Source organism: Platalea leucorodia (assembly GCF_965183815.1).
Source record: "Platalea leucorodia genome assembly, chromosome: 12".
NCBI lineage: Eukaryota > Metazoa > Chordata > Aves > Pelecaniformes > Threskiornithidae > Platalea > Platalea leucorodia.
Window position 1 is genome coordinate 17,119,202 of NC_138834.1, and position 26,988 is coordinate 17,146,189.

General features: G+C 40.2%; 1 protein-coding gene across 5 annotated transcripts in view; it reads right to left on the reverse strand.

Moving 5' to 3' along the window:
• The window catches only part of CABIN1 (calcineurin binding protein 1), a 117,690-nt gene that overhangs the window by 47,694 nt on the left and 43,008 nt on the right, over window positions 1-26,988 (reverse strand). For all 5 annotated transcript variants that reach the window (XM_082325091.1, XM_082325092.1, XM_082325093.1 and 2 more), the window contains exons 28-30: window positions 26,048-26,230; window positions 24,015-24,352; window positions 18,057-18,170 (exon numbers count right to left, since the gene is read on the reverse strand). In XM_082325091.1, coding sequence (XP_082181217.1) covers window positions 18,057-18,170; window positions 24,015-24,352; window positions 26,048-26,230 — 635 coding nt within the window. The remainder of the gene's footprint in view (window positions 1-18,056; window positions 18,171-24,014; window positions 24,353-26,047; window positions 26,231-26,988) is intronic.

Here is a 26,988-nt window from a genome sequence, read left to right on the forward strand (position 1 = left end):
GCCCCGCGCCGCTGCCCCGCGTTCAGGCGGTCGCATCGCCCCCCCGCCCCCGGGCTGCTGAGGGACCTCCGGCTCCCGCCACGCCGGCGGCACAGGGCTCGCACCAGTCCCCTGCCGCCCGCTTCACGGCATCCTTCTCCCTTCCCCAAACACAGGCCTACCCTCGCCCTTTCCCCGTGCTTCGCTCCCCGCACCGCCCACGATTTCACTCGGTCCCCTGTAGCGAGACCCGCCGCGTGCCGGCCCGCTGCCCGCCTCGGCCCTACGGTCCTGCCTCGCACACCCTCTGCACACCGGTCGCGACCGCAGCTCGGCCCAGCGAGGCTTAGCGTCCTTTCCCAGCCACTCATCCAGCCTCTGCTCCCGACTACAAAGTTTTAAACACTTTATGGTCCCCTTCTCTCACTTCTGCAAGCGGGGCAATTGCTTTCACTCCCTCCTTGCCTTCCTAAGCATTGCAGGGATTTGGGGTTGGTTTCTCCCCCTCCTGATTCTAGGATTATTCTGAAGTGCTCAAAATTTACCCTGTTTACTAACACCTCCCGTTTAATAGCCTGCTCCGCAGCTCCCATAGGCCCCACGTGCTATGCAGAAGTCAGTTGCTGAAATTAATTACCTCTCTTTCCCATGATTTTAGCCCCTTTCTACCCTTCTTTTAATTTCTTCATGTTCCTCCTCTCTTACCACATCAGTTTTAGGCTTCTCACACTGAAAGCCCCATATACCTTGCCCCTTCCTCCTTATTTACATACTTTATATATATATACATTTATGCTTAACAGCGTCTTTAAAAAAAAAGCTAAAGAATAGCTTAGCTATCCTATTTATCTTTTATAAAATTACGTTAATCAACAATACCCTGTGCCTATCCCTCCACTTAAACTGTGAGACTCAGCTTTTTTGTTTGACAGCGAAGATTTCACTATGGGCATTGCCACTCTTTAAAATACCCAATGTCTTCGTCACCTCGTACATCTTGCTACCAAAGGCGATAACCCATTCTAGACTTATTAACAACGCAGTCTTGGCACTACCACTTCAAAAATCCATTAACTTTTAACCTTTTGACTGCGTAACATGGATTTATGTTTTAAATAGAGAACCGAAATGACTACTTACTTTCTATGTATTCATGCAAATAGGCTTCTTTTTGACCTGCCCTTTTTCAGCTGCTCATTTAGTCACTGTTAGCAGCAGAGCTCCTATCTCCTCTATTGCACTGGAGGTTTCTTCCTACGTATTGTCATTTATTTGTGCAAATTAAATAGTTGTTGTACCTGGAATTAAATACATTGTAAAATGTTTAAAGTTAATAGCCCAAAGACTGGATGTTCACTAGATCGGAAACTATGTCATATAAAAGTTCTGCACAACTAAATACCTTTAAGCTATAAGCATGGCAATGGAAGGATTGTGTTTTCTAATTAATACCTCTTAGCTGTTACCATGAAGAGTCACTTCATTTTTCATAAAAAGCAGCAAAAACACAGGCATCTTGAACTGATAATAAAAGGCAAATAAGTATAATAATACTTAGTTACTAGATTTCAAACTGCTTTACAAACAAGCAAAATTTCAAAATATCACTAATTGGAGTATTTACTACATGTCTAATTCATTATTGCTATAGCATAGAAACAGCCCTTGGTAAAGGTCCATTACCAACTTAAATTAAGGAAACAAATTTTTCTCTTCAGAGTTTAAAAGGATATGGTTTTCACCACAGATTATCTGAAATTCTGTCCAATTCCAGAAGTTTATGTTCCCTCTCAATCAGCAATTTATGAATCGCCATCAGATTTGTGAGGTTCACACTGCGGACTCCTACACCACACGTTATTCAGTTGTCTGAAGCATCACAAGCAGAATGAATTTTGCACTGTTTGCACATGTAGGTGTTCATAACTTACGGTGCCACTGAGCAAGAAAATTCCAATTTAGTCCCCTAAGGTAAAATAGAGAGGCTCAGTGAAGTGTAAGCGGCATCCCCTGCACCTGCGGGGACCAGAAACAGCCTGGGACTTCCACATTCTGGGTACGGGAGACAGGTTACGGACACACCCTAAATCCAGTAGCGCTGTGGCAAAAGGTAGACCAAACTATTTACTTGGTGTTCACGAAAAGGGAGTACGTGTTTGGCGCTCGCGTCAGAAGTAACCTGGGGTTATTCACCTGCACCCACACGCACGCCCCGGAGCTACGTCTCTGGCTCGGGCAGTCCTGCTCCCGCTGCCGCCGGCTCAGGCTCGCTGGTGAAACGGCTGCTGCAGAAGACGGCTGGCACCACTATGCCCGCATTCTTGGTTCGGACGTAACACTATGTGATATCAAAGGCCTTTTCATTAATTATTTTTACACAGCACAATACTTGGGGCACTCTATTCAAGTCTTCTGGCTGATTAGGAGTAGAAGATGATGTAGTATTAATTGTCTAATTAGATGGAGACACCGTGCAAACGAGGGCTCTAGGAACAGCTAACATGTACTGCTTTTTAAGCTTAATTTAGGTGATACAGGAACAAAACAATGCGACTTTACGCATCTTGGCAAGGAAGGATGGATGGGAAAAAGACTGACAGAGCAATTACAGGGAACTTGAAACATGCCCAGAGTCAACAAGATGACCTAACATTTGTCCTTTTAAAAATAAATACTCACAATTAATACTTTCAGTTCAGAAAACCATCTCTGAGAAAGAAGAACAGTTATCCTAGGTGCAACTGCTAATCCCCAAAGACCGTGTCCTATACTTGGCATTTAGTTATTTATGATGGGAAAGGAGGAGGGCAAAGCACTATTCCAGACCATTAAAAAGCGGCAAATTCATATTTCACTCCATGTTTCCTTCTTTAAGAGTCTCATTTCACCAAATGCCTTTTTTTTTTTTTTTTTTTTTTTTTAATCTTCTATATCTTTAAATCAATACCAACCAGAGAAAGTCTGAGGAACATCTCAGCCAGAATCACCTACGGGATGTGACCCTAGCACATGCTCTCCAGCGCTGCCATACTAGGAGCCAGATGGAAGTGATTTTACACTTTTAAGCATTTTTAACTTTTGCACACTAGGATTTCTCGATGAAATGTTCTGGGGTGAATAACGAGTGTTCAGAAAGATTCCAGACCTCTGCACTGTCGAGATAAGGGTGCTAGCTTTCCTTGCAAACACAGCATATGAGTTTGTTAAGGTCAATATATTTGAAATTCTGTTCCACTTTCAAATGATTTTCTTCAGTTCAGAGGATATGCATTGTAAATCCTAGCACAAACTCTATTTCCACTTAGGAAGAGTGGATTTCATCTTTTGTTTTTAAGGAAGTAGGATATTGTTTTCACTTATAGGTGGCTTTTTTAATTTCTTGTAGAGATAAAAGTAATCTCAAGCTTCCAGTGCAATGGAAGTCCTACAGGAACAAGAAAGTATTCTTCCTTCAGCAGCAGCATTGGCTTCCTTTACCTCAGATATTTTTAATCTTCTTGCAAACAGTCAGACACCAATAGCTACCAGACTGGAATATTTGCCTAGAAAACCCAGTCTAATCCAGAGTAGCAAATTTTGTGGTCTTTTCCAGGCCACCGCGAATGCTGAGCAGCAGAACTGGCTGCTACGACCAGAACCAACAACGGACCCGCGCTGAAGTTAAACCCACGCAGTGGTCAGTAGGTAACAAAGACAGAGGTTAAGGAGAATAAAGAGGAAGGAGGGGAGAAAAATACATTTCACATTTCATATATTCACCAATTTTGTGATCTGGAGATGATAGCCTGTTTATATACAGGTTTCTATTTCTTGTTTATTAGGAGGCAATTTTATTCCCTCTGAATTTCAAAGAGAAACATAAACCAGCGAGTGCCAAATCTGCACCTTCAGAGGAATGTATCTTTTCAAAACCTGTCTCTCTTCAATATTCAACAAGTAAGAGTAATTCATTCCTTTCTGACACTATTTTGCTTGCAAACCACAATCTTGATTTTGAAAGAGTATTTTAACCAATTCTATATCATTTTATACCTGACTTACTCCTCTTAAAAACAGGAATTTCTATGGATAAAGCTATTATTTGGGGAATTTCATATGGACCATATGCTGTCATTGTCTAGAGACAAACAAATGTAAAATAATACCTAATTATTTGTCCACACACTGCATTTAAACTGCTGTTCTTAAAAGGGCAAATGGAAGAAGAAAGAATAAATGCAAAAGGAGAAACAGGAGAGGAATATGTCAAAAAGTAGCAACAGGAATACGAGAAACTGAAAGGAGATTTGGAACAGAAATCTGTGGTATCTCATCTTGCTGTCTTCACCTTGCTGCCCACATACTTAAACGACTTCAGATTCAGACTCATCTCCTGGTGGGCCTTTCATTTTGTCAGCGTCAGGCTGCTGCTGGAGACAGCTCTCAGACGGAAGTTTTCAGGAAGAAAGACACTTTGCTTTGCTTTACCTTCTCAATTTGAGAACATACAGAGGCAGGAAATTTTATTCTGGCTCAATTTTTCACATAAAGCAAGCAGAGACTTGTCAGATTTTGAAGGGAGAAAAGTGACATATTGAAAAGACAGTGACAAAACAACGCAGAGAATGGGCCTACACGTGAACGGTTTACCTGCCTACATTGTCACAGTAATGCTGTGCCCAGAATACGCTGTCTATGATTTCCCGCAAAGATTTCGGAAAGAGAGCAATACTCACTGATTACTAATTTACAAAGAAGGAACCCACCTTTCTGCTTAAAATTATTCTCCCCTTTTCTCCCACACTTTGTGAGCAGGGTCACATCCACTGATTGTCTCAATCCTAGGCTGAGAACTCTCTGGGCATGACACGTGTAAGGCAGTTAAGTCCTGTCTGTCTGTCTGTCTCCTCCTTTCTTCCTTAGTTCAAATCTTTTTGCTTCCTAAGTGCCTGGGTGCCAGGCGGCACAAGCTGAAATCACAACTTTTATGACGTGGTAGTTGATATTTCTGAATTTCAGCATGGGAACTGACTTCCAAAATTTGTCATCCAGATACTGATGCTCTCCAAAGCAGACAAGACTGTTTTTTGGGCATTTCTTCACTTGAAATTCTGTAACGCAACCTAGCAATGCCGAGAACCCAAGCCCGTTTCCTGATCCAGAGCCATTAGACCTCCTCCGGTTCAAACACACTCACCGTGCAGTCCCTCATCAGCGAAGTACAGCGAATGCACCTTGAAGCTAATTGCCACTCTTTTCTTTGTGACTGGAAATAGCTGCAACTGGACTCAGAAGTATTATTTCATTCTTTTTAGCTTTCATAATTCTACAAGACATTTGAATAAACTAACAATACACTTGAAGAAAGTCCATCAGTATCTCTTTGTGCTACTAGCTGCTCACCAAAATCTTAGGTTTGGAATTCAGTCAGTCGCAGGAGTAGGAATAAGTCCTCTAGCCAGTTAGCTACTGTTAAAGACAACATTTCTTTCCTATTAAGATTAGTTTTATTGCCTGATATATTTTAAAATAACAGTTCTTTCATTTTTTTCCCTGCCTTAAAATGTCTTCATTCTTCAACATAATAAATGTTCTTTCTCCTAAAATACACATAAACACACAGGCGTGCATGCACACAGTAAAATTCAAGAAGTCCTTTTACTGTTGCTCCTGTTTAATCCCTGCAAGACAAGAATTCCCGCCTGCAGGACCCTTTTTCCTGATGACAATGCATTCAGGATGCATTTTCCTATGCGTTTCCCCCCCGCCCCCGATGGAGAAAACGGTACTTCCTTTCTGGGATACCTATGCGGACCCATCGTGCTTCAAGGACGGCAGCCCAGTTGTGAAATGGTGACAATTCTCTTGTTTCTTGCTATATGATGGTTAAGATGAAAAAACAAACAAGCAAACAAACCCCTTCATACAACAATGGCCACAAGAACTACGGGGGGCAAAGCCTGAAGAGTAACTCCTCCTGTACACGGCACTAACTGCTGATTTCTCACTTACTTAAAGGGAAAAAATTATTCACAAATAATTTTTCTTGCTTTGCTGTTCTTGCAGAGCAACGAGAACATCTCATTATAAAAGATACGGAGGAGATGCAGTATGTTTACTTCAAGATTTGTGCAAAGGAAGAGCTAATAAGGAATAAATGTGCCAATCAACCACTCGTCGTTTAGTTTTTCATTCTCATCAACTCTGACACAAAACCCAAGACTAGCTATTGTTTATTTCATTTTTCATCAGTTTCTAACACTTTCATACCTTAGTGTTTTACTTACAAACTCTATGGAATACTGCTTATTTGCTGCTGCAATTTAAATACAAAAAAAGGGTTTTTTAAAAAACATTTGGTAAAAGCTTAAGCTTCCAGAATCTCAGTCTTTGTTTTGAATTAGCTTAACTTTCAAAAAATTAGTCTGTTTACATAGTTGCATGTTTTACTTGAAATGCTAGAAAATGTAGAGTTGGGTTTTTTTTGTCCCAAAAGCAACATTCATTTAGTATAATTAATTCAGAAAAATACTTTTGCTTTCTTGTTTATTGGAAAGAAAACGACAACAAAAATATCCTGACCTAAAACCTGTTGGGAGTAGTTATCAGTAAGACCTTTGGTACAGAGCCGTCAGACTAAGGGCAAACAAACAAAGCCAGATGTTTTTCGTTTGAGCCTGCTGGAACAACTACTTCATTACTGGCATGAAAACATCACCTTTATGTGTCACCACATAGAATTTTTAAAGATTAAGTTTATCCCATTGTCAGTATTTCAGCTTACAAAGTAATTGGAATGTGCATTTTATTTCAACGCTTACATTCCTATTCTGAGTATTTTCTCTTACGCTACAAAGAAAATGCTTTTGAAATCATTGCACTGCATTCACATCGAAAGTCCCGCCTTCATTATAAAACTATACTGGCCTGTAATCCCCACTTCTTTTTAAAATCTGATTTATGATTCTATTAACGTTTTTTAACACTGAATCTGCCACTAGCTGTGATACACACATGGATTATAAACATAAAATATGAATGCTATGTTAAGCGGAGCAGTCATGACAGGAGACAGTGTTCAAGTGTCACAGAGTTTGGGATGGCTACGCGCTTCTGCATGGATGAGCTACGCAGACATAAAAGCCTGGCCTATCTGCAAGTTTGTCCAAGTTTTTCCCACTGGAAATACATCAGAGTCAGTATCACTGGAGTAAGTGGAGCCCAGTGACCCTGAAATATTGCAATTGATAGTTCTACCATTAATTAAGAAAAAACAAGCAACAAACCCCAACACATACTCTTAAACCCTTCGTGCAGTCTGTCAGGAGGAACAAACTAGGTACGTGCAAACAGAAATCATTTTAGCTGTTACATCAAGCCCATTAAATTATCTCAAACATCTGAATACTTACGAAAACACCATTATAGTAATGGCTCACACTAGTTCCAGTCTACTGAACAGGGGATCATAGCATAAGTGCTGATACACTTTGAATATACACACAGGGAGCAGCTCTGAAGAGATAAAGATTTAAACAGAAAATGACCTGCTAGGAGTTTCCAATTCTGATTTTTGTTCTGCACCAGCAAACCAAATAGCCAGCAAAATTCATAATTCATTCTGAGTAGCTGTTAGGATGTGCTTTAAGTGAAAGGTCTGTTTTCTCTGATTTTGCTTCCTCTAACCTATAGGAAAATAAAACAATTTCATAAAAGCCAAATTTGTGAAACTGTTTATTGACAGGAGGTGAGTAAGCAAAGCAGTGGAGATGCAGTGTAGGCAGCGAGATGAACAAAGGTCATCAAGCTCCTGGAAATAAGCCATTTTTCCCTGGAGCTCTCACAGGAACTTCCCTTGTTGGATCACAGCAACACACGTGAGCGTTCAGAGGAGCAAGCTAAAATACTGGCCACTACGGACTTCGTTACTTTCGCTCACCCACTCAATCATATTTTGTTTTAATTCCTTTCGGAAGACTGAGAAAGTCACCTTGTTTAAGTGGTCAACCCTTGCTGTTTCACATAGTAGCTATCACGCAAACTCCAAAAGTCTTCATATTATGCCAGGAAATCCTTCCTCCTCCACAGGAGCCAAACAGTCTGGAACAATAATACGCTATACAATATTCAACATTTTTACTCCCCTAACTTTAGGAATTTTGCCAAAGATGGAGTACTATTACTCAGAGAACTCCTGCTTCAGTACCTTCATCTAAGCTCCACACAGTGATACCGCAGTCAGCTAGCAAACCGTCCATCACACACTAGCTACTGCAGAACAGCAAACTATGTTCTTACCTATCGTCATCTGCCATCTTCTCTTCTCCATCTTAAGCTTTTTAATTTGGCCAATTATATCCTGCTGTAGCCATTAAATTAAAAATATTTATCTATAAATGAGATCCACTTGCACAGATGTACACACAGACGTGTAGCATGCTGCTCTCATCCCACATTCTTCTGCTTTCATTTTTACACTAAGGCAATATATAGCCACAAAAAAAAAAAAAAAAACAAAACTTAGATCCTTCTGCTGAGAACTCCAATTCCAGGAATATTTCTCATGAAATGTGCTGCTTTAATAAAATAAAGTTAATTTCAGTATTAATTTTCTTCTTTCTATAAGGATGAAAGTTATAATAAATCACCCTAATGCCAGGTAAATTAAAACCATCACAGGTGCAGAATGAAATTGTCACAGGGTTTCAGAAAGATAGTATGAGCTGTTTGTCTGATGGTAGCTGCGTCTGTGCTCACTTACTGCCATTTGGCTCCTTTAACCTTCAGAGTGAGACTGCTACTTTTACACAAGCAAGATACAGGAATGAAAAAATCTGTCATACCTGGCATATGGAACAGACAAGTGCTGTACTGAGCGAGATCAGATACAGGCTGATACCTACCTCAAAAGCAGTCCTGGAAATATCTACAAAATTAAATACATAGAAGAGGAAACTGCCACGGTTAATGTCACAGAATCCTCTTAACATACAACTGGTAGGAACAGCTCATCAAGAAAAACGATGCTTCATCCTGGTTATATCACACATAGTTTCACCTAAGAAAGAAGCGTTGAAGAAAACCGCTCGGAGTATGTCTTGATTCTGGCTATACATGCATTAAATTTATGTTCCTCCGCGTAATGCTGTCAGTTTTAGAACAAAAGGCGAGGGTATTTAAAGACACGGAGGTGTGGCTTCAGGCACATACACACTACTTGCAGGTGCAACACTTGTGTGAACTCTACACATTGATATTAAAAGGAGTTACATGCAAGCTTGCAGTCGGAGGCTATAGGAATTTGTAGGGGAAAGGAAAATGCTAATGCCAGCTAATTAAAAAGATTCAATTTTATGTCTTAGATTTTCTTCTAAGATTCCAAATTTACTCTTTTCTGTTTTGGTTTCTTTTGTTTATGCAGCAGTCTACACTGATGTAACTGTTCTTGCCATTTACTTCTATGATAAAACTAGGATAAATAACTCATAGTAAGAAGCTGCAAAAACCGGAGAGCAGACATACAATATAAAACCATGTATTTTAAAGACCTTTCATGGATCATCACCTTTAAAACTCTGCTCTCCTACTGTATTTAAAAATATATTTAGTTTTTAAAAAAATCCTATTTAGATTTTTTTTTAAAAGAGAAGAACCTAACCTAAGTTTAAAACTAACCCCATTAAGTGTCTAAAGGTAGCTCTCCCATCCATATCTGATACACAGCTGGCAGATGGGAAAAATCAAATTATGGATTTATTTGTTACACGTTTGTAAAAGGACACTCACCACGCAGGGTTCCAGCAAGCCTGCACCTTTCAAATACTGTTCAGAGTGGGTGAAACAGTTGCTGTTAAACTTTTAAGATGCAGCTTTAAAACTAACTGCTTTATGTCCTGTAACACGCTACAACCTCCATGACAATCTCTCTTCTACAAAGCCGTATCTTCATTTATGTCAGGGTCATTTGCTCCCTAGCTTACCTTGGACTAGAAATTAATCTACTCAACAAAAGAAACTTTTCCTAGGGAAACAGAATGGAAAAAAATAGCTGTTTAATATCCACTGGCACAAACGACAGTTCAAAACCCCATGCTTGTGTCTCCAGGGATTTAGATTTATTGGCATCTTTACTAGCTGGGTCTTGGAAGCCTGCAAAGTTAGCCAGAAAGAACAGCGTGTATATATTGAGACAGAAAACTCTGTGAACGACGGACATTTTTCACTGATGAGTTCTGTTTTTCCAAGAGGATGGAGTGAAGAACTGTAAATAACATGTTGGGCAGAGGTTGAAAAAGTTATCTAGCTTTTTATAGGCAACTTTAGGACTTCATTGCTTACTGGGTTTCTGGTCTTAATCCAATCACCATGAAAGTTTCACTTGCACAGTTAACTCCTTGCTTACCTTTGTTTTCAGATCTGGTGTTAAGGTTGCACAAGAGAGTGAGCACACACGAGAGCAAAGGAGAGAGAATGAGAGAACAAACTCCTTTGTACCTACTAAAAGCATTCTTCCAATTAAAATGTTAGAAAATCTGAGCAGGAGATATACGAGTAGAATTACACTAATTTTACAAGTGAAAAAAAACCAGGGGGGCAAAGAAGGAAAACAGCTTGCTACTGGCAAAAGAACAACTGTCAGGGGTGAAGTCAGGAAAGAAATAATGAAATTTTAACTCTTATTGTAGCGGCAACCAGTATCACAGCTTCCCGCTTCCCCCTCGCCCAGTGGAAGCCATTTGCCATGCTAGACAAGAAAACCAATGGAAATTAATATGCTTACTTGACTAAAATATGCAGATTCTCGAAAAGCTACCTTTTTCTGCATAGAAAATGTCTGCCTGTTTCAAACAGAGACATCAGTAAATTTAATGGAGTCAAAACACGAATTCTCTTCCATACATTCACTTTTATAAAATTGACTTTCAGTCATGGTTTGAGAGAAGGGCAAGGCTGTCACCTCATTATGCATTTTAATGAGCCAGCTTATCCCAAATGTAAGTGTTCATTAAAAAAAGGTTTCTAGACTTGATGGAAAAATAACCTCGTATATATGAATTATATTTAATCGACGTAAATATGCCTTCTTGAATCTGCAGGCAGGTGAGGCAATGATTTTTTCAGTGCGAGTTCCTCTATGCTGGGGCTCAGCGGACATTCAGCGATGGGTGCTGGGAGCACGGCGCCTGTGACACGCTGCTGCTGCGCAGAAGATGCGGGGCAGGGAAACCGAGAGAATTAGCAAAGACCAAAATGGAAGAAAAACAAGGAACAGAGGATGCGAAGACACTGGTTTGGTTTCACTCTTCAATCTTCCAAACTTTAGCTTACACTCTAACCATAAAATAACTGCCGCTTATACAGCTGACTGTATGTACAAATTAAGGCATAGGATTGTAGAGTCACTTGGCTCAGAAGGGACTCCTGGAGGGTTTTTTAGTTATTCCTCAGCAGCCTTCCATACAAGTATCTCTTCACCACACCAGAAATGGTTTCCTCACAGAGATGAAGAACAATAGCTTTATAATGATATTATTCAGGAATGTAGGAAAAGCGATGAAATACTTGTTAACTTTTCCGAGGAAGCAAGCCAGGCAGGCAGCACGTTAGCTCAGACCTAGCCCCAGCGCAGGACAGCAAGGTCTCTGTCACCTCGTCTCACGCAGAGGTGCGGATGGCCCGTACGGCCCCGCACCCGCGGCCCTGCAGCAAAGCCTCCCTGCAGCACGGCGCCTAGCAGCACACCAGCGCGCTGCTGACGGTCCGAGCTGCTGAATTGTCAAACCGTTTCATAGAGCAGCTTGCTCTTCCTAGCACAGGAAGAAAACGCGTAGCAGGGCAATGTCTTCTGCTTAACATCTGAGAACTTCATAGTAGAAAGCTGGCAGTAAGAATCTGCATTTACTGAACGGCACTTCTGCAAAGCAGAAAGCTCGCTCTTTCAGGGCCTGCTTCCTGCACAGTGAAAACACAGATATTTCATGGCCACAATATGGCCATCTCCTGAAAAGATTAAAGACAATTCTGTCTTTTAAAGTAGGCAGGGATTTAACCATCCTCTAACCAGCTGCCCCTATCTGTCTACCATAAGCATAAAAAAGAAAAAAAGCAGCAGCAAAATATTAGACTATTAATGTGTTGTCATTATGATATCGTTATTTTGTTTTATGCAACTACACAGAAGGTCAGTGTTAATGGTGGAGGTCACCTTTTCTAGACGCTTTTTTTGTATACCACCTATAAAGTGGTACTAAGTCTAATAACTTGTTTCAAGCGTTATCTTGCTGCTAGAATCAAAAAGGTTGTGGGTTTTTTTTTTTTTTAAATTATTCCTTTATGGTTTCTGTTCCGTTGTGGTTGCAGAAAAATGGCATCCAAAACACACAGAAGCAAGAAGGACAAAATTGAATAACTAAACCCTTGTGATTTCTGGGATGTCACTTGTGATTTTTTTTTTTTTTTTTTTAGCTTGAGTTGGCATCCTCTCATACTCATTTTCACATAAAGTGTTAGAAGCACTAAAAAGACCAACACTTTTTCAAAAAGTTGCAACCAATCATGCTCAAGGTAAAAAAATTCTCTTAGAGCCCCTATCCACGATTAAACTCAAACTCTCACCACGCTGAGACACAATCTCAACTCACATGGATGCACAGTAACTTTCTCCAAGCTCTTTCCTTTTTCCCCCAATCTGATTCACATGCCACTATTTTTCTCAGAAGACTCATGTTCCACATAGCAGATGTCTAGGAGCTGGAAGCACACTTGCCAACTGAAAAGACACACACCAGCTATGAGCAGGAGGAGAGTAACCCAGATCTATCACCAGCCAAGGACAGGAAGGAAAGAGGAGCAGTAAAAGTTCTAGGAAAGTGATTTTAGTCTGCTGTTGCCTCCAGTTTCAGGCTTTTCCAGTACATGGTAGGAAAGAGTGAACCTGAAGCTTCAGTCAGGTTGCCACAGTCAGCTTGAAGAGCTGCCCTTGGGCCTGCCTGGTATTTGGGGGTTCTTCAGGTCAACGTTCGGAGCAACCTCAGACTGGGCCGAACAAACGTCTAGAATACGTTCAGACCACCCTAATGGATTTCCCTCTTCCCTTAGATGATACATAGCCAGTTATCTCTAACAGAGACATGAAATTCTGTAACGAACATTTCATTTTAATTCAAGTCATGGGAATCATTAACGCTGAGGTTACACTTCAGGAGCTGGGAGAGAAACAAAAGGAGCCTGTATCCGATCAAAAGAAAATCCCCTATACTCACTCAGTGCCATGTTTCTGACAGTGACCAGTAATGTATGTCTAAGGGAAGGTATAAAACCAACTGAGGCATATAATGAAACTTCCTTGATATAACTGCCCAGCTTCCAGGAAAGTTGAGGCATGTTGCCTTTTTTCCCCCTCGACAGTCCCAATGAACTTCTCTTCCATGATTTTATATTAGAGACTTCACAACAGCCTTCTTTCCGACATCTCGAATTCACCTGTATGGCTCTGGTTGTACAGAATCCCAAAACAGAGTCAGCCCTTGCACCCTTCTCTGCTTTTCAGAATCAGCTTTCTTCTGGTGAGACAGAGAGACGTAACTCAACCTGAACCACAACTAGGGAAGGAACCTGCTACGCAGGGCGAGTAGCAGAGAAAGCACCCGCTGCTTATCAGCATGCCATAATAAGAACCACCTGTAGAAACTTGCAGCACCAAACTTGGACTTTATTCTTCAACTGCCCAGTGCCCAGAACCTGCAGTTCTGCGTAGCAGAGGTCTGCTGCCAGTGCCCAGTCACACCTGGAATGAACAATGGCAAATTAAAGCGAAATCACTGCTATCTCAGCTTCTGGCTCCCAGTGGATGCTGCTACCTTGATCTGACCCTGCTTACTCAGACCGCAGAATGAAGAGCTTCAGGGATACAGCAGAGAATAAACATGCTGTGTTTCTTTTGGAATGAAAACTAGAACAACTATTCTTAACAGTTTGCAGCAAGACTTCATGCACGTGAATGTCTGCATTATCGTATACTGTGTGCATGCACAGCTTTCGTATGTGGGGAACAGTTACCAAAGATGGACATCAAGATCTTTATTACAACAGATTATTATTACCACAGAAGATGTGCCAGGAAAACACAAATACTGTATATGAAACCATATGGAGAAGTTACTGGTACGCTGAGCTCAGCCATCAAAACGCTTCTTCCACAATCACCACCCACCCACAGACTGATGAATACCCATCATCTGTGCACAAAGTTTAACTTTGTTTCATTAATGGTGGCATGAAATCTGAATATGTAAAAAAGGGCTCTACTATATAAAGCAATGTTTGGGGATTTTTTTTTTTCCTCCTAGTGAATTAATTTCTAATTTAGTTACTATAGAAACCATCATGGAGCCCTCAAAAAAAAAAAAAAAGTCTCTCTGTACATTTACACACACACAGAGATAGAGAAGAGAAAACCTGGAGTGTACCTGCACATGCAGGTTATAGAGAAATGTGTAACTGGCCAAACAAAAAGGACTTGGTATTCATTTACACGAACACAGCTAAAACTCCTGTAAGTCTACCTGCAATAATCATTCATACAACGATTGCCGTCACTAGCAGGGCCGCGAACGTGCGGAAACCTCTGGTCCTAGAAAACCAGGGCCATTCTTTTCTGTTTGGGAAACAAATAGGTACAATAATGCAGCAAGCATTTTTCTGCTTAGAACTGAAAAAGGTTCTGTGCATCCTGACATTATTCTAATATGCCAAATGAGAAGAAATCAGGGCTAAGTGAACATGCCTTTTTTGCTCATTCTGAAGACAGTAAAAAATGAATTCAAAGAGATTTCAGTCACAGCTGAGTGACAGCTAACAAATTAGACAACAGACTGTGACACACAGATTCAGACCAGCAGTTCTGCAGTAAAATTTAACAGGAGACAGCTTTACCCAGGTTTATTTCTTTTCATACAGTGCTGTCATAAACATTTCATAAATAATTCTGCTAGGAGTATGCATGATTTATAAAATGTCTGGGAGGAGCAGGCTGGCACAGTCCCTACTTGTCTTTGACCTGCTGGCTTTCTCTCTTGCACGCTGTTGTTTGTACTTGCAAAACTGAGTCAGCTGTAATTTCAACAACCCTGAATCTTCTGTACAAGAGATTAAAAACACCAGTGCTACTTGCTCCAGAAGAAAAAGGTATTTCAGTAGTAAAGTATCTACAGAAAGCCACTTAGACATTCATTTAACTCTTTTGTACCATGAAGGCCAAAGAGTTCTCAAAAATAAAACCAAATGCATTTCATGGAAGCAAATAAAACACTTCAGGCAAAGTGCTTCTGCTGAAAATAACCCTGGGGGACATTAATAAGCTTAGAAAAATCTTATGGTTGGCCATTTAATTTCTGAGATTAGATGTGACTACTTACTTTCTTGGAGCTCTATAATTTCTGTTTTATCACCCGACTCTGTGTGTGAAGACGCTAGCTGGGACAGTGGGCTGCGACACCATCTGTATGCAATGGATGACACCCAAGTCCGTATTGCGAGCACTGACCCAGATGGTGCGGTACATTTGCTTACCCATTGCCTGGCTAGGAGCTTTGCCTGAGAACAAACTGCTTGAGGTTTAACCCAGACGAGGTCAACGCAGTGTTGAAAGATTTTTTTTTTTTCCCAAGTTGTTCGCAGATTTAGGTTTGTCCAATTCTGGAACGTCAGATGACACTAACAGATTTTTTTCATGGGCACTTATAGCCCTTTCTCTCTCGGATCTGGATTTTCTCACTGTGCTAAGTCTGTGTCATCTGTACTGGATTACTGCCACATGTTCCACACAGAGTGTTACTTGAAGAGGATTTTGAAAATATAGCTGGGTAGAAAATGAGCCCACCGAAATATTTTATCATGCTAAGCTCATAATGTACACTGTACCTGTTAACAGGAAGACTAACCTACACGCGTGCAGGAATAAGTCATGATCCACAAAGGCCTCAACAAGTTGTTTTGGACTTGATGATCTTAAAGGTCTTTTCCAATCTAAACGATTCTACGATTCTAAGTTGTTTTGCTGTCTGAGGCACTCCAGTGCTAGTTATACTATCACCATAGCTGAGACACACTGGAGTTGAGTCCCCAAACTGAAATTTCTCAAGCCCGGAGGCAGTGGTCTACGTGGAAGACTCCAGACGAACACAGTCTTCGTCCGTTGGCAGACCCAAGTTCAAGCTGAGAACATCATTTTCACACATCTTCTCTCTTTTCTAACAGTATTGCCCATATATTGCCCTGGGCTAGCATATACCTTTTATTTCAAAGTGTATTTAATTTCTTACTAAAGAAAATTAATAATATTAAATTATGGGAATTAAGTTTTTGTTGATTTACAAAATAGAATTATTATATAGTTGTCTAGTATCTATACTAGCACTTTTCATCCTTCAGAGTATAAAAAGATCAATATGTGGAATAAGGAATGATTGTTTTTTGAAATAATGCTGGAAACATCCACCTAGGGATACAAGGGAATCTATCTTTAAATTAAACTATCTAACATTAGCATTCAAAAACTAGACATGATTTAGGTCAACCACTGATCTCTCTTAATACGGTAATTCACATTTTCAAGTAGAAACACCCCCTCGTACATACTGCTCAGTTCCCTACCGCTCATGTTCCTCCGACATGAAAACACAGGATACTCTCGACACTTAACCCTGCAATGATGAACAAGCCAACCTTGATTACACAAAGTTCATACTTGACTTGAAGCATGTTGATTAATTTCATTAACTTCTACCAGAATACTTGTGTTATCTGGATCTGAGCCAAAGTATTCACCAGCTTGAAGCGTTAATCAGACTGCAGGATTCTTGTAGGGGAAGCAGGCAGATATTGCAGGGACATAACCAGAACAAAGCCATATAGTCATCCATCAGATGACAACTGTTTGGTCTATACCCTGTCAGGCTGACAGCATTTGTTAATCAAAACTTCTATCCAGAAAGATGGAATGACATAGAAGCTTGTTTTGCCAACTGATCCATGATACAATTTTGAACACTGTCAGTATTCCTTAGTTGTTCAACCCATCTGAGGGACGATAATCAGAGAAGAGCACTTACCTTATACTTAACAGACATTTGCACAGAGGTGCTAATTAACACAGCATACAGCAGAAATGAAGATAGATGTTAACAGATATAAAATGGAAATAAATTTCACAATTAAAATATTAAAACAGAAGTACTGGATGGGAAAGCAGACACATAAAATTCTGTCACTGCAATCGCAGGCAACCATGTAAGAGATACATAGTCCAGAAAGACAAACAGAACATCTGCAGGTTCTCGCCATACATGGCAAGCCACAAAACAGCTACAGAATCCTATCAGAAAAGAGCAGAAGGCACAAAACCCTGGAAAATACCACAGAAAAGCCAGAGATACTGAAGACAACAGCAATGTGTTAAGTCGCAGTCACAGCAGTGATTTGATAGGTAAATGCTCACGTAAGTCTCAGGAGTATTTCGTGTCCCACGTCACCGCGGGGCACAGACAGCCCTGTGGACTAGAAGATACCACAGTCACAGGGACAGTCTACACGACGGTGCTGCTACTACACCGTGGGACTTGGAAATACTCTTTCCGCTGAGCCATGCTACACAAGCTGAATACAAGCAAGCTCCTTCCCACTCCGGAGATTTCTTAGAGCAACTACCACTATTTTTTTTGTCATGAGAAGTGCAAGTCTAGTTGAGAAACAGTAAACAAGAGGATAATTAAGATGAACAGAATTAGAATTTTTATAGAGGGCTCAACCATCAAGTATATGGTAAATGATGCATAACTGAGAAATGTTGGTGCTTCTCTCCCCATGTGTTCAAGCTCATCAGAAATAATCCTTCTAATATGGTTCCCTTCAAGAGAAAAAAATCTCAGTAAATAGCTCTATAATACAATTCTGCCTTTCCTTTACCCGCTCACGGCTTGTTTAATGCACCTTTGCTGAACCGCACATTACCATCCCTTCGCAAACCTTTCAAATGAGAAACAGGTGTTAAAACGATGGCTGAGAAAGTACGGGTGTGTTTATCAGCTGTATAAACTTACGTTGAAGAAATTCGTCTTGTTCCTCTCGCAGAAGAGGCCCTGCGCAGGCATGTGCTTCAGCTGCTGCCAGGGGACGCCGCTGCCCAGCAGCACGTCGCGGGCCCACTGCAGGTTCTGTGGAGGAAGGGGGCAGGTGAGTTGCAGGCAGGGGATGGAAATGCCACCGCAGGCAGACATACAAAGCGCTCGCTTGCTTTTCTTTATTAACCTGCATTGCCATTTCTCATGGCAGCGTAGCTGCTGTTCTGACAGGATTTGTAGAGGCATGCGATTTGGAGAAGACATTCCTCAGGAGAGAGAAGCCAGCTTGCTTCTCAGAGCAAGCATCAGGCTGATCAGCCCCAGCAGGCCAGTCAGTCCCCTACAGCTGCCTCATAGCATCAAGTTTTGCTTTCTCGTATTTTTTTTTTTTTTTTTTCCCAACCTGTCTGAGTTTCATTGAGATCCACCTTGCATCTCCTATCACCTACAGAAACCTGAACTACAGGTATATTTAAAACACCTTAATTTTTTTGTTCAAAGCTGAATTTTAATGCTCAATATAAGATAATTTCTCTATAAAAATACAGAGTTTCTCAGCAAAGAGCGGCACTCGGTGCCCTGGGCGTCCCGCAGCCCTCAGCCCCCGCGGCAGCGGCAGCCTCCTCTCGGTGGGCTGGCGAACGCAGGCCTTGCGCTCCACCTCCGCAGCCGCTGCCCTCCACCTCATTTCACTTAGCCTCGCTGGAAAATTCACATTTGGTTCATAGCGCTCAGTGAGTTAACGAGAATGTCAGTAGGAAACTAAATGATAGACAACAATCAAAAATTGATAAAAGCGCTACCCCTCTAAGAGTTCACTGCACGAACGGCTCTGGGGTGGTTGAGAGCTAGGGACAGCTGTTGGCTCCAGGCAAAACATTACTAACAGATGGGACAATTATTAATTGCAAGGTTTCACTGACGGAAGTTTTGCTTTACTTCATTTTTTTATTTCAGTATGAGAAAGCAGCATTCGAGTCGCATTAGACTGGCTGTTTTAGAGACAACTTCGCTACAGAGCGGATAAAGAGGAAGATGTCTGGGTCAGAGACAAATGAGAATGGTGAATTCTGATTTGTGCTCTGTGGGCTGGAAATACGCTTCTGTGAATGATAAATTTGATTAAATCGTGTCTATCCAAGAAGTATATTCCAGTTGTAATATCTTTTTTTTTTTTTTGGGGGGGGGGGAGTATTAGCAAAGTTCTTATCCTTTATTCCAGATTATTTTCTTTGCAAGACTCTGGTGAAACAGTAAAAGCCCTGCTCAATCATAAGTGCTTTTGTCCTAATGACAGTAATCATGCAGAAATCTCCAATGTCTTACCAGAATTGGAGCATCCCCTCTAGCAAAATGCTGATTATGGATTCATGTGCAAGAGAGCTAAACACTGGATATACTAACCAGATATTTATGGATGTCAAAAATCCTTCATTCCAAGAGCTGATATAGGTACTTATACAAGACCTTCATGATTATAGTGTATGACAGTCGAGGGGATTTGGATAGCTTTCTTTTGGTATGGAACAAATACATGTTCACTCATAAATACCACAAGGTACTTTCTGGCTAGTCAGGGGAACCAGTGAATTTAATTATTATCACTGAGTGTCAAATTTAATTAAGATCGAAGAAAGCAAAGTATGTAAACTTAACTGTATACTAACTTTTTCCTACGGTACTTCTTTTATAATATGTATTTCTGTAATCCTATTAACCTAAGCCTGCAAAATACTTTGAAATACATACAGAAGAAAATACAACACAGAAAAGAACCTACAAAAATCTGGTCTTCTGTAAAAGTCATCCTGTTTTGAATAAAATCAGAATCCAGAAAAAATAATCCTATCATAACATCCAAGATCCAGGCACATAAATGCTTTGTTTTGTGCCAATCATAGTCATCAGAAACCTAAGTAAATTCCAAGTGTGAAAACGAAGTAAAAAAATTGCCTATGTGTGGCAATGTGAATCTTATGTGATAGTTAAAACTATCACATAAAAATTAAAGGAAAACAAAACCCTTAAGAAAGCTACCACCACAAAGCTTAACTATAAAATCCCAGTCTAAACAAATTTTACCAATGGATGTATTCCTGAATCTAAGTTTTATGGTGGAAATGTTAAGAGATCATTAAGCGTAGCGTCATGCTCTGGAGATCTGCTGTGCACATTGTCCTGACCATCCCCAGGCATGTATTTGGTACATATAATTCATAGGCTTTTATTGAACAAGATGATGTCAGTAACCTAACTAGGAGGAAAAAAAGATCATTCAGACAAATGGGGCAATTACACGGTAACTTCACACAATCAGAACTAATAGGAATAAAATATGTAGTTACAGATTTTCCACTACCCTTCTCCTTAAATCAGCATGATCGGTTATTCCCAGTAAATACGCCTGAGCAGGTCTCAGCTCATTAGATTTCACAGTCCGCTCTGCTTAGTTTTTAGCTGATGAAGTTATTAGGAGTGGGTGAAGGGATCCAGGACACCGCAAAAAGGATTTATTCTTCTTGGCATACTGCTTGCCAGTCTGAAATGCTGGATTTAGCTGTCTGACTCAGGGCAATTATGAAATACTCTTTCCAGTTCAGCTGTTGCCTCCCACATCTTCATCACCCCAAGATTCAAAGACAAGATGACTGACAGGGTACAATAACTCGCAAAAAAGTTTACCAGCATTGTTAAAGTGGAAAAGGAAAATCTCCTATGGTCAACCAAGTGGAAATCTGAGTCACCCAAGATGGATACCCCTTAACTCGATGGTGTCAGAAGCCACCTTTAGCTAACTTGGAAACGCCAGGCAGTGTTGCTGGGAGGTGTACCAAACCATCCTACTGCACCTTAATCCTTCCCTCTGTTTTCTTTTATTGTCTGTTAGAACCCCTAGTGCTACTGCATCAAATAAAAGCAAAATAAAGAGACTATTGACCTTGAAGGGTAGCCTTTTGAATGACCTGTTGCTACTTGAAATGCTTACATCTATTATGCTTACAGATTATGCCGAAGTATATATTAAACCTACATATATATAATCTTGTAATTTTTACATGCATGCATTATGCCTAGTTTGACTAAATTGTCATGCTACTGACATTATGTTACACCTGACATTAATTTCCCCATCACGGGCTCAGTTGATAATGGATGTAATAGAAGATACAAATTAAAAAAAACAAAACAAAAGGTCATACAAATAATATCTGTGAGCAGAATCTTCCAGGATTTACAGAGTATTTTTTATTTCAAGATAAAAAAAGCACGTAAATAAATATTTTTATTTCCTGACAATCTGCTGGTTGCAGAGTATCAGACCAGTTCTACATACTGATCCATAAGGACCAGAAGGCAAATACTTCTCACAAAGCTTTTTAGTTATACTGACGAACAGCATCTCGCCAAGCCCTATCTTCTCCTTCCAAACTGTGCCAACACTGCTTTTGGAGGTAAAAATCAAAGGATGAAGACTTTACTTCAAGACACAGACAAGGTGAATAGGAAACTAAAACTACTGCCCAAACTGGCAATGAAGTAACTTCTGAAAATTCACCCTTATTTTCCTGGACGTTTACTCCAACAAAAAACAGCTATGTACAAATTTGCTCTGATAACGGAATAAAACAAAGAGAAATAGCCTCCAAATAGTAAGCAGGATTTTACAGGGGAGAAAAAAACAGAACACGTAGTCAAACAAAACATTGAAAGATTTTGAAAAGGATGTTAAAAAAAGCACTCAACAACTATTTTTACTAATCTCACAACAGCAAAACCAGTAATACTGTAAAATGGGAGAAAACAGATTGCATATGGAAAACTTGTTTTTCTATGCACTATGGAGACCTGCCAATCCTCTCCTTTCCCAGCCAACCATGAATTTTGGCCATCAGTCTAAATTCTTCATACAAATTCCTGGCACTGGTACATAAATGCTGAATTTTCCAAGATGGTTATATGCATTTAAAAATTAATTTCAGCTTTCTAAAATTTACCAGTAATCCACTCTGCCCCCACAGCAACTCAACCTGATGTAATTTATCTCATCTTTTAAGCCAGGCTTATCATCAGTATATCTAAGCATACTTCTTACTGCAGTCATTGCTGAAAACGCTTAGCTGCATTTGGTGTTTTAAGTTTGTTCAGGAGTATAACTCCCACTAAAGACATATTAGTGTACCATTAAAACACAGACATTTGACATTGTTCTGCAAAAGAACCTGAATGAGTCATCAAAGAAAGAAAATTACAACCTCACGAAAGTATGTAGTATACATAGATCAGTGGGAAGATTTTTTTTTTTTTTTTTTTTTCCAGTGTTGAGTAGTTGTCTGTTATGCAGAGAAGTAATAAAAAAGGACAGTAAAACTCAACAATGCTAGTGGAAGCCAGCCTGGTAACTCCTAGGCTCAAACAGGCAGGATTCCATTTTTCTGAGTTCCAACAGGAGACAGATTGAGACAACAATGTGTATTTCATACAGAAAAACATTACAAATCACTAAGTTGATATTTACATAGGGAGAGAGATACAAAAAGCAAAAGAGAAGGCTTCATCGGGAAAGAAAATAGAAGAAAATATTTTGCAAGTAGTTCGTCAGGCAAGGACACGCTATTTGAACCAATAAATTGAAAACAGGCAGCCTTTTTTGTGGAATGTTGATACAAAATCATTTGTCAGCAACAGTAATGACAGATTGCACGAATCTACGGCTCCTATTAATGATTAGCTCCATGGAAAAATTAACAACTGTCACATACAAACAGCGTAAGAATGTTTTCAAAACAAGCTATCTTTAAAAAAATGGTAATATTTGTCTGGATAATCACTGTGCAGCCAAATGGAATATTCATCACCTTTCAGTAGATTGCTAAGACATGCTACTGCTCAAGCCGCAGCAGTGCTGTTGATCTGTTTTCTACTGCGAGGCAAGGGGTACGATTTGTTTCCCTTCCCTTCCCTTCCCTGTTCTTCACACCAGCTTCGGTACTAGAGGGGAAGAGAAGGCAGGAAGCCATGCAGCGCAGCGTACGACGTAACACAAGACTTCCAAGTACAAAATCTGAGAGTTCAAACCTTAATTATGACAATTAATGAAATAACTCTGATAATTTCAACCTACTATTCATACACATTTTACTAACTGATACTTCAGAAAGACAAAGGATTAGAACAACAGAAGTATGCAGAAGTAAAATAACGAATGACGTAATTTTAAAAGCAAAACAATGATAATTCATAGCAGAAGGCTTTTGAAATTAATTTTATTATGAAGAACATGCAAAGGGCATGCTGGAGGAAGCAAGTTATTTTGCCCTCACCTCAAATAGGAACTGATACTATTACAGTCACCAAGACGTTGTTACTCCTGTTTAACCCAACATCGCCAGCTCGTGAGCAGTAACATCTCTGACTGACTTTCACTCAGCGATTTTGCAACTGAAATAATTTTGTCTTACTCAGGATGACCTCTATGCTCTGAGAGTAGGAAAACTTTCATTCTACAGACAAAGACCCAAGATACCCAGAAAGTCTGTCTGTGTCACATGATGTGTTTACACCAATACTGATGAATTTCTGCTTCCAAGTCACTTTTCAGTCCACTTATTCAGTAAAATAAATAATTGCTGTCATTTTTATGAGAACATCTTAATTTATGTGACATATCTAAAAGGTAATTCTCTGCTGAATGACAGAAAGTTACTTAGTTCAGTAGTAAAATAAGAAATTTTAAACTCAACTGGCCTCACACACATGAATCAGACAATCTAGGAGCTGAAGACTTCCCAAAGCGCAGTTCCAATCCAAACTCTATTAAACAAACTTATCTGCTGTATTTTAACACTGAGACTTCTGAATTAGTACAAATGACAAAACAGTTTGTTTACTCGGGCACTAACCACAGCTCGTCGGCTGCTGTATCAGTGGCCGGCTCACCTTGTGAGTTTTGCTGTAGGTGTACAGGTATGCCAGTCTGTAGAGGCTCTTGTAGTGCTGGGGAAAGCGGCTGAGGCACAAGCAGAAGGAGGCAATACACTGCTCTGTCAGGAACTTCCGCTGCTCCTCGAGGTCTGCTGGAAGGCCGTGAGGAAATTCAGCCGCATCTCCGCACGGTTCAGCTTTCTTTTTGCAGTCCCACTGCGAGGCTGGGGGGACTGCAGCTTTGATGGGATTGCCAGAAGCAGACTGAGGATCCACCAGAATTTTTTGGCCAGTAGGCTCAGCAGGATGGTAAGATTCTGAGCTCTCCAGCAGCTCTTCTGACTTTCCTGCAACTGGAACATTAAGAGAAGACAGAAGTGACAATGAAAATTACAAAATGGCAAATGAAATATACAAAGTGGCAAAAGTTGAATACAACAAACAGTAATCCTTTTCCTCATTAAAGCATAGTCAGAATTATTGAGTGGTTCCTGAAAAAAAGATGACTATTCCTGATGTTTAATGAATAAGTAATCTTCAGCTCATTAACAGAGCCGCACACCGATCTCTCCATTCGGGTTTTTCCCTGAGCAATAGTAAGAATTCAGCACACCTTATGCAATGCAGGATTTTATATACTGTTGGAAGATGGGGGGAGAGGGGACATGACAAAATAAAAGTGCAAATTCAGTAAAATTCTATTGCAAATAAAGGAAGAAGGAAGAGCAAATTAAAGCCATCCTGCCAAGTGCAACATATTATTCTTAACAATCTACCTAGAAGAACACAATTCCAGAATACAATTTAGGCTTGGACAGAATGATTAGCAGCAGCTAACCTGACCTTCTGGATAACGTAGGACCTACAGTTCCATCCAAATAGATTTGCAATTAACTTGGCAACTCATGGTTCAATTGACCCATCTTTTCTTGAAGGATACCAAATCTCACTTCAGAAAACATCTCTGACAGTGGGAGCTTCCACCTTTCCTGTTAGGAAGTCATTATTGCAGAAGACATGCAGGGTACATGCAGATTAATTTTTTTAACTTCGATTTTTAGTCATGGAAGTTTACTGTGTCTTTGCTAGGATAAAGAGCCTTTTACATTAGATTTTATCTCCTAGCAGGCTAGAGATATACTAAAGTATACTTCATCATCAAGTATGAAGCTGCTCCTTAACTTTTTCTCCGATAAGGCTGAACTTTGAGCCAAACACGTTTTCCAGAACAGGAATTTTTCAACATTTGCTTGGACAATCTATGTATCCATTATAATTTTACTCTACAGATAGCTCTATGGAAAAATACAACATTTGTTCTAATAAACGTCAGTAACGTCCAACATTCCGGTTCCACAACCCGGAAAGGTGGGCAAAATTTATACATTGGTCTTGTTTTCTTTCCCTTCTGAAGTCCAGCCTCTCTATCTACTGCCACATGCAACTGTACAAACATCAGACAAAGGGAAATTCCAGCTAATGGATTTTGAAACAATTTTTCCAGTGCAATACAGAACACTTAGTACTATTATATATGGAAAAGTTTGGTAGAGAGCAATTCCACTTCTCCACTGAAATAAAGTATCCAATGGAAGAAAACATCTAATTCCACTACTTGTGCTCTTCTATGTACTGAGTATCAAGCTGCTACTGGGCCAGAACAAAAAGGGCATCTATACCTGGGGAAAAGAAAAAATGTTGTGTTTGAGATGATCTTCAAATAACTACTCCTTAAATTATTTAGAGATTTGAAACACTGAAGAAAGAGTAAATAATAACCTAAAAGAAGGCAAGCCAGTCAAAGGGCGGCCACAGAGAGCAGTTTATCATTATTTTTTTCTTTGTAAGGTTTAACAGGTAGTACAAATTGGGACGATGGCCACATAAGCAAAGCACAGTTCCAATTTTAAGCTACACACACACGTGCAGCAATAACGCCTAGTTAAAGTTCCCAGTCACAGTGCAGCGTATTTCAGTGCTTCTGCATGCCAGAAGAAACACTCTAATGAGAATACCCCAGCTGACATTATCTATTAAATCGGGCATACTCTTTTCCTCTGTAGATCCCAGGGCCTCTTTGCTGGGCATCAGTGTATCAGCACAGGTAGCAGAAATCCTCTTCTCTGTGTAAGTCTTCCTCAGGCTGTCTTGAGAACTGGCAGGCTCGTTAAACATATCCTGTGTGGAACTGGAGTCAGACAGCACCGCTGCAGTGCTATCCTGACTCCTCTCTGCAAAAGAGAGAAAGGAGGAATGCACCATTTCATACTCATCAAGCTGTTACTTGCATCTTGGTAACGGCAACATAAAAGTGCAGCCGCTCTGCAAACCTCTTACAAGTGCAATACAGGATCCTTAACAACCACCAATTCTGTTGTCTAAAAGGTATTTATTTTCTTTTAAGTTGTCTACTTCAACTTATCATTTTCATCTGACCTCTTTGTGCTACAAAATTAAAACCCCAGTCCTCTTTCACTAGGTGTTATTTAACGCTAATGTAACAGAGCGCTCCCTGCCCCACCACATTTCCTCCTAGAATATAATCCTGGAATTTGATTCAAAAGCAATGATGCTCAAGTTTGAAAAGCAGGCTGAGGATGCAATATTTCAGCTAGTACAGTCCTATAAAATTTCCCATGTAACTGTGCCATTTACCTTGAAAAGCACCCAGTATAATTTTGAGTCTGACACAAGCAAAGCTGACAAGAGAAAACCATGAACAACAATACTGGTAGAAATTACTTGTGAAAGACAGAAAAATCAGTGCCATTAGAGTGCAGAGACTTACAGGAGTGATCACTGATGCCATCTATCCTGCAGGTGTTAGATGCTGTTCACCAAATGTTCTGAAAGGTGATTTGATACAGCAAATAAACAATCCATCAAAGAACTAGGCCTAAGATAGACAGGAAAGCTCTTGGACTTCAAGGCAGCAGACGGAAGAATAGGAGAAGCGGCTTTGCCTTGACAGAGCGGAGCAGTGTACGTT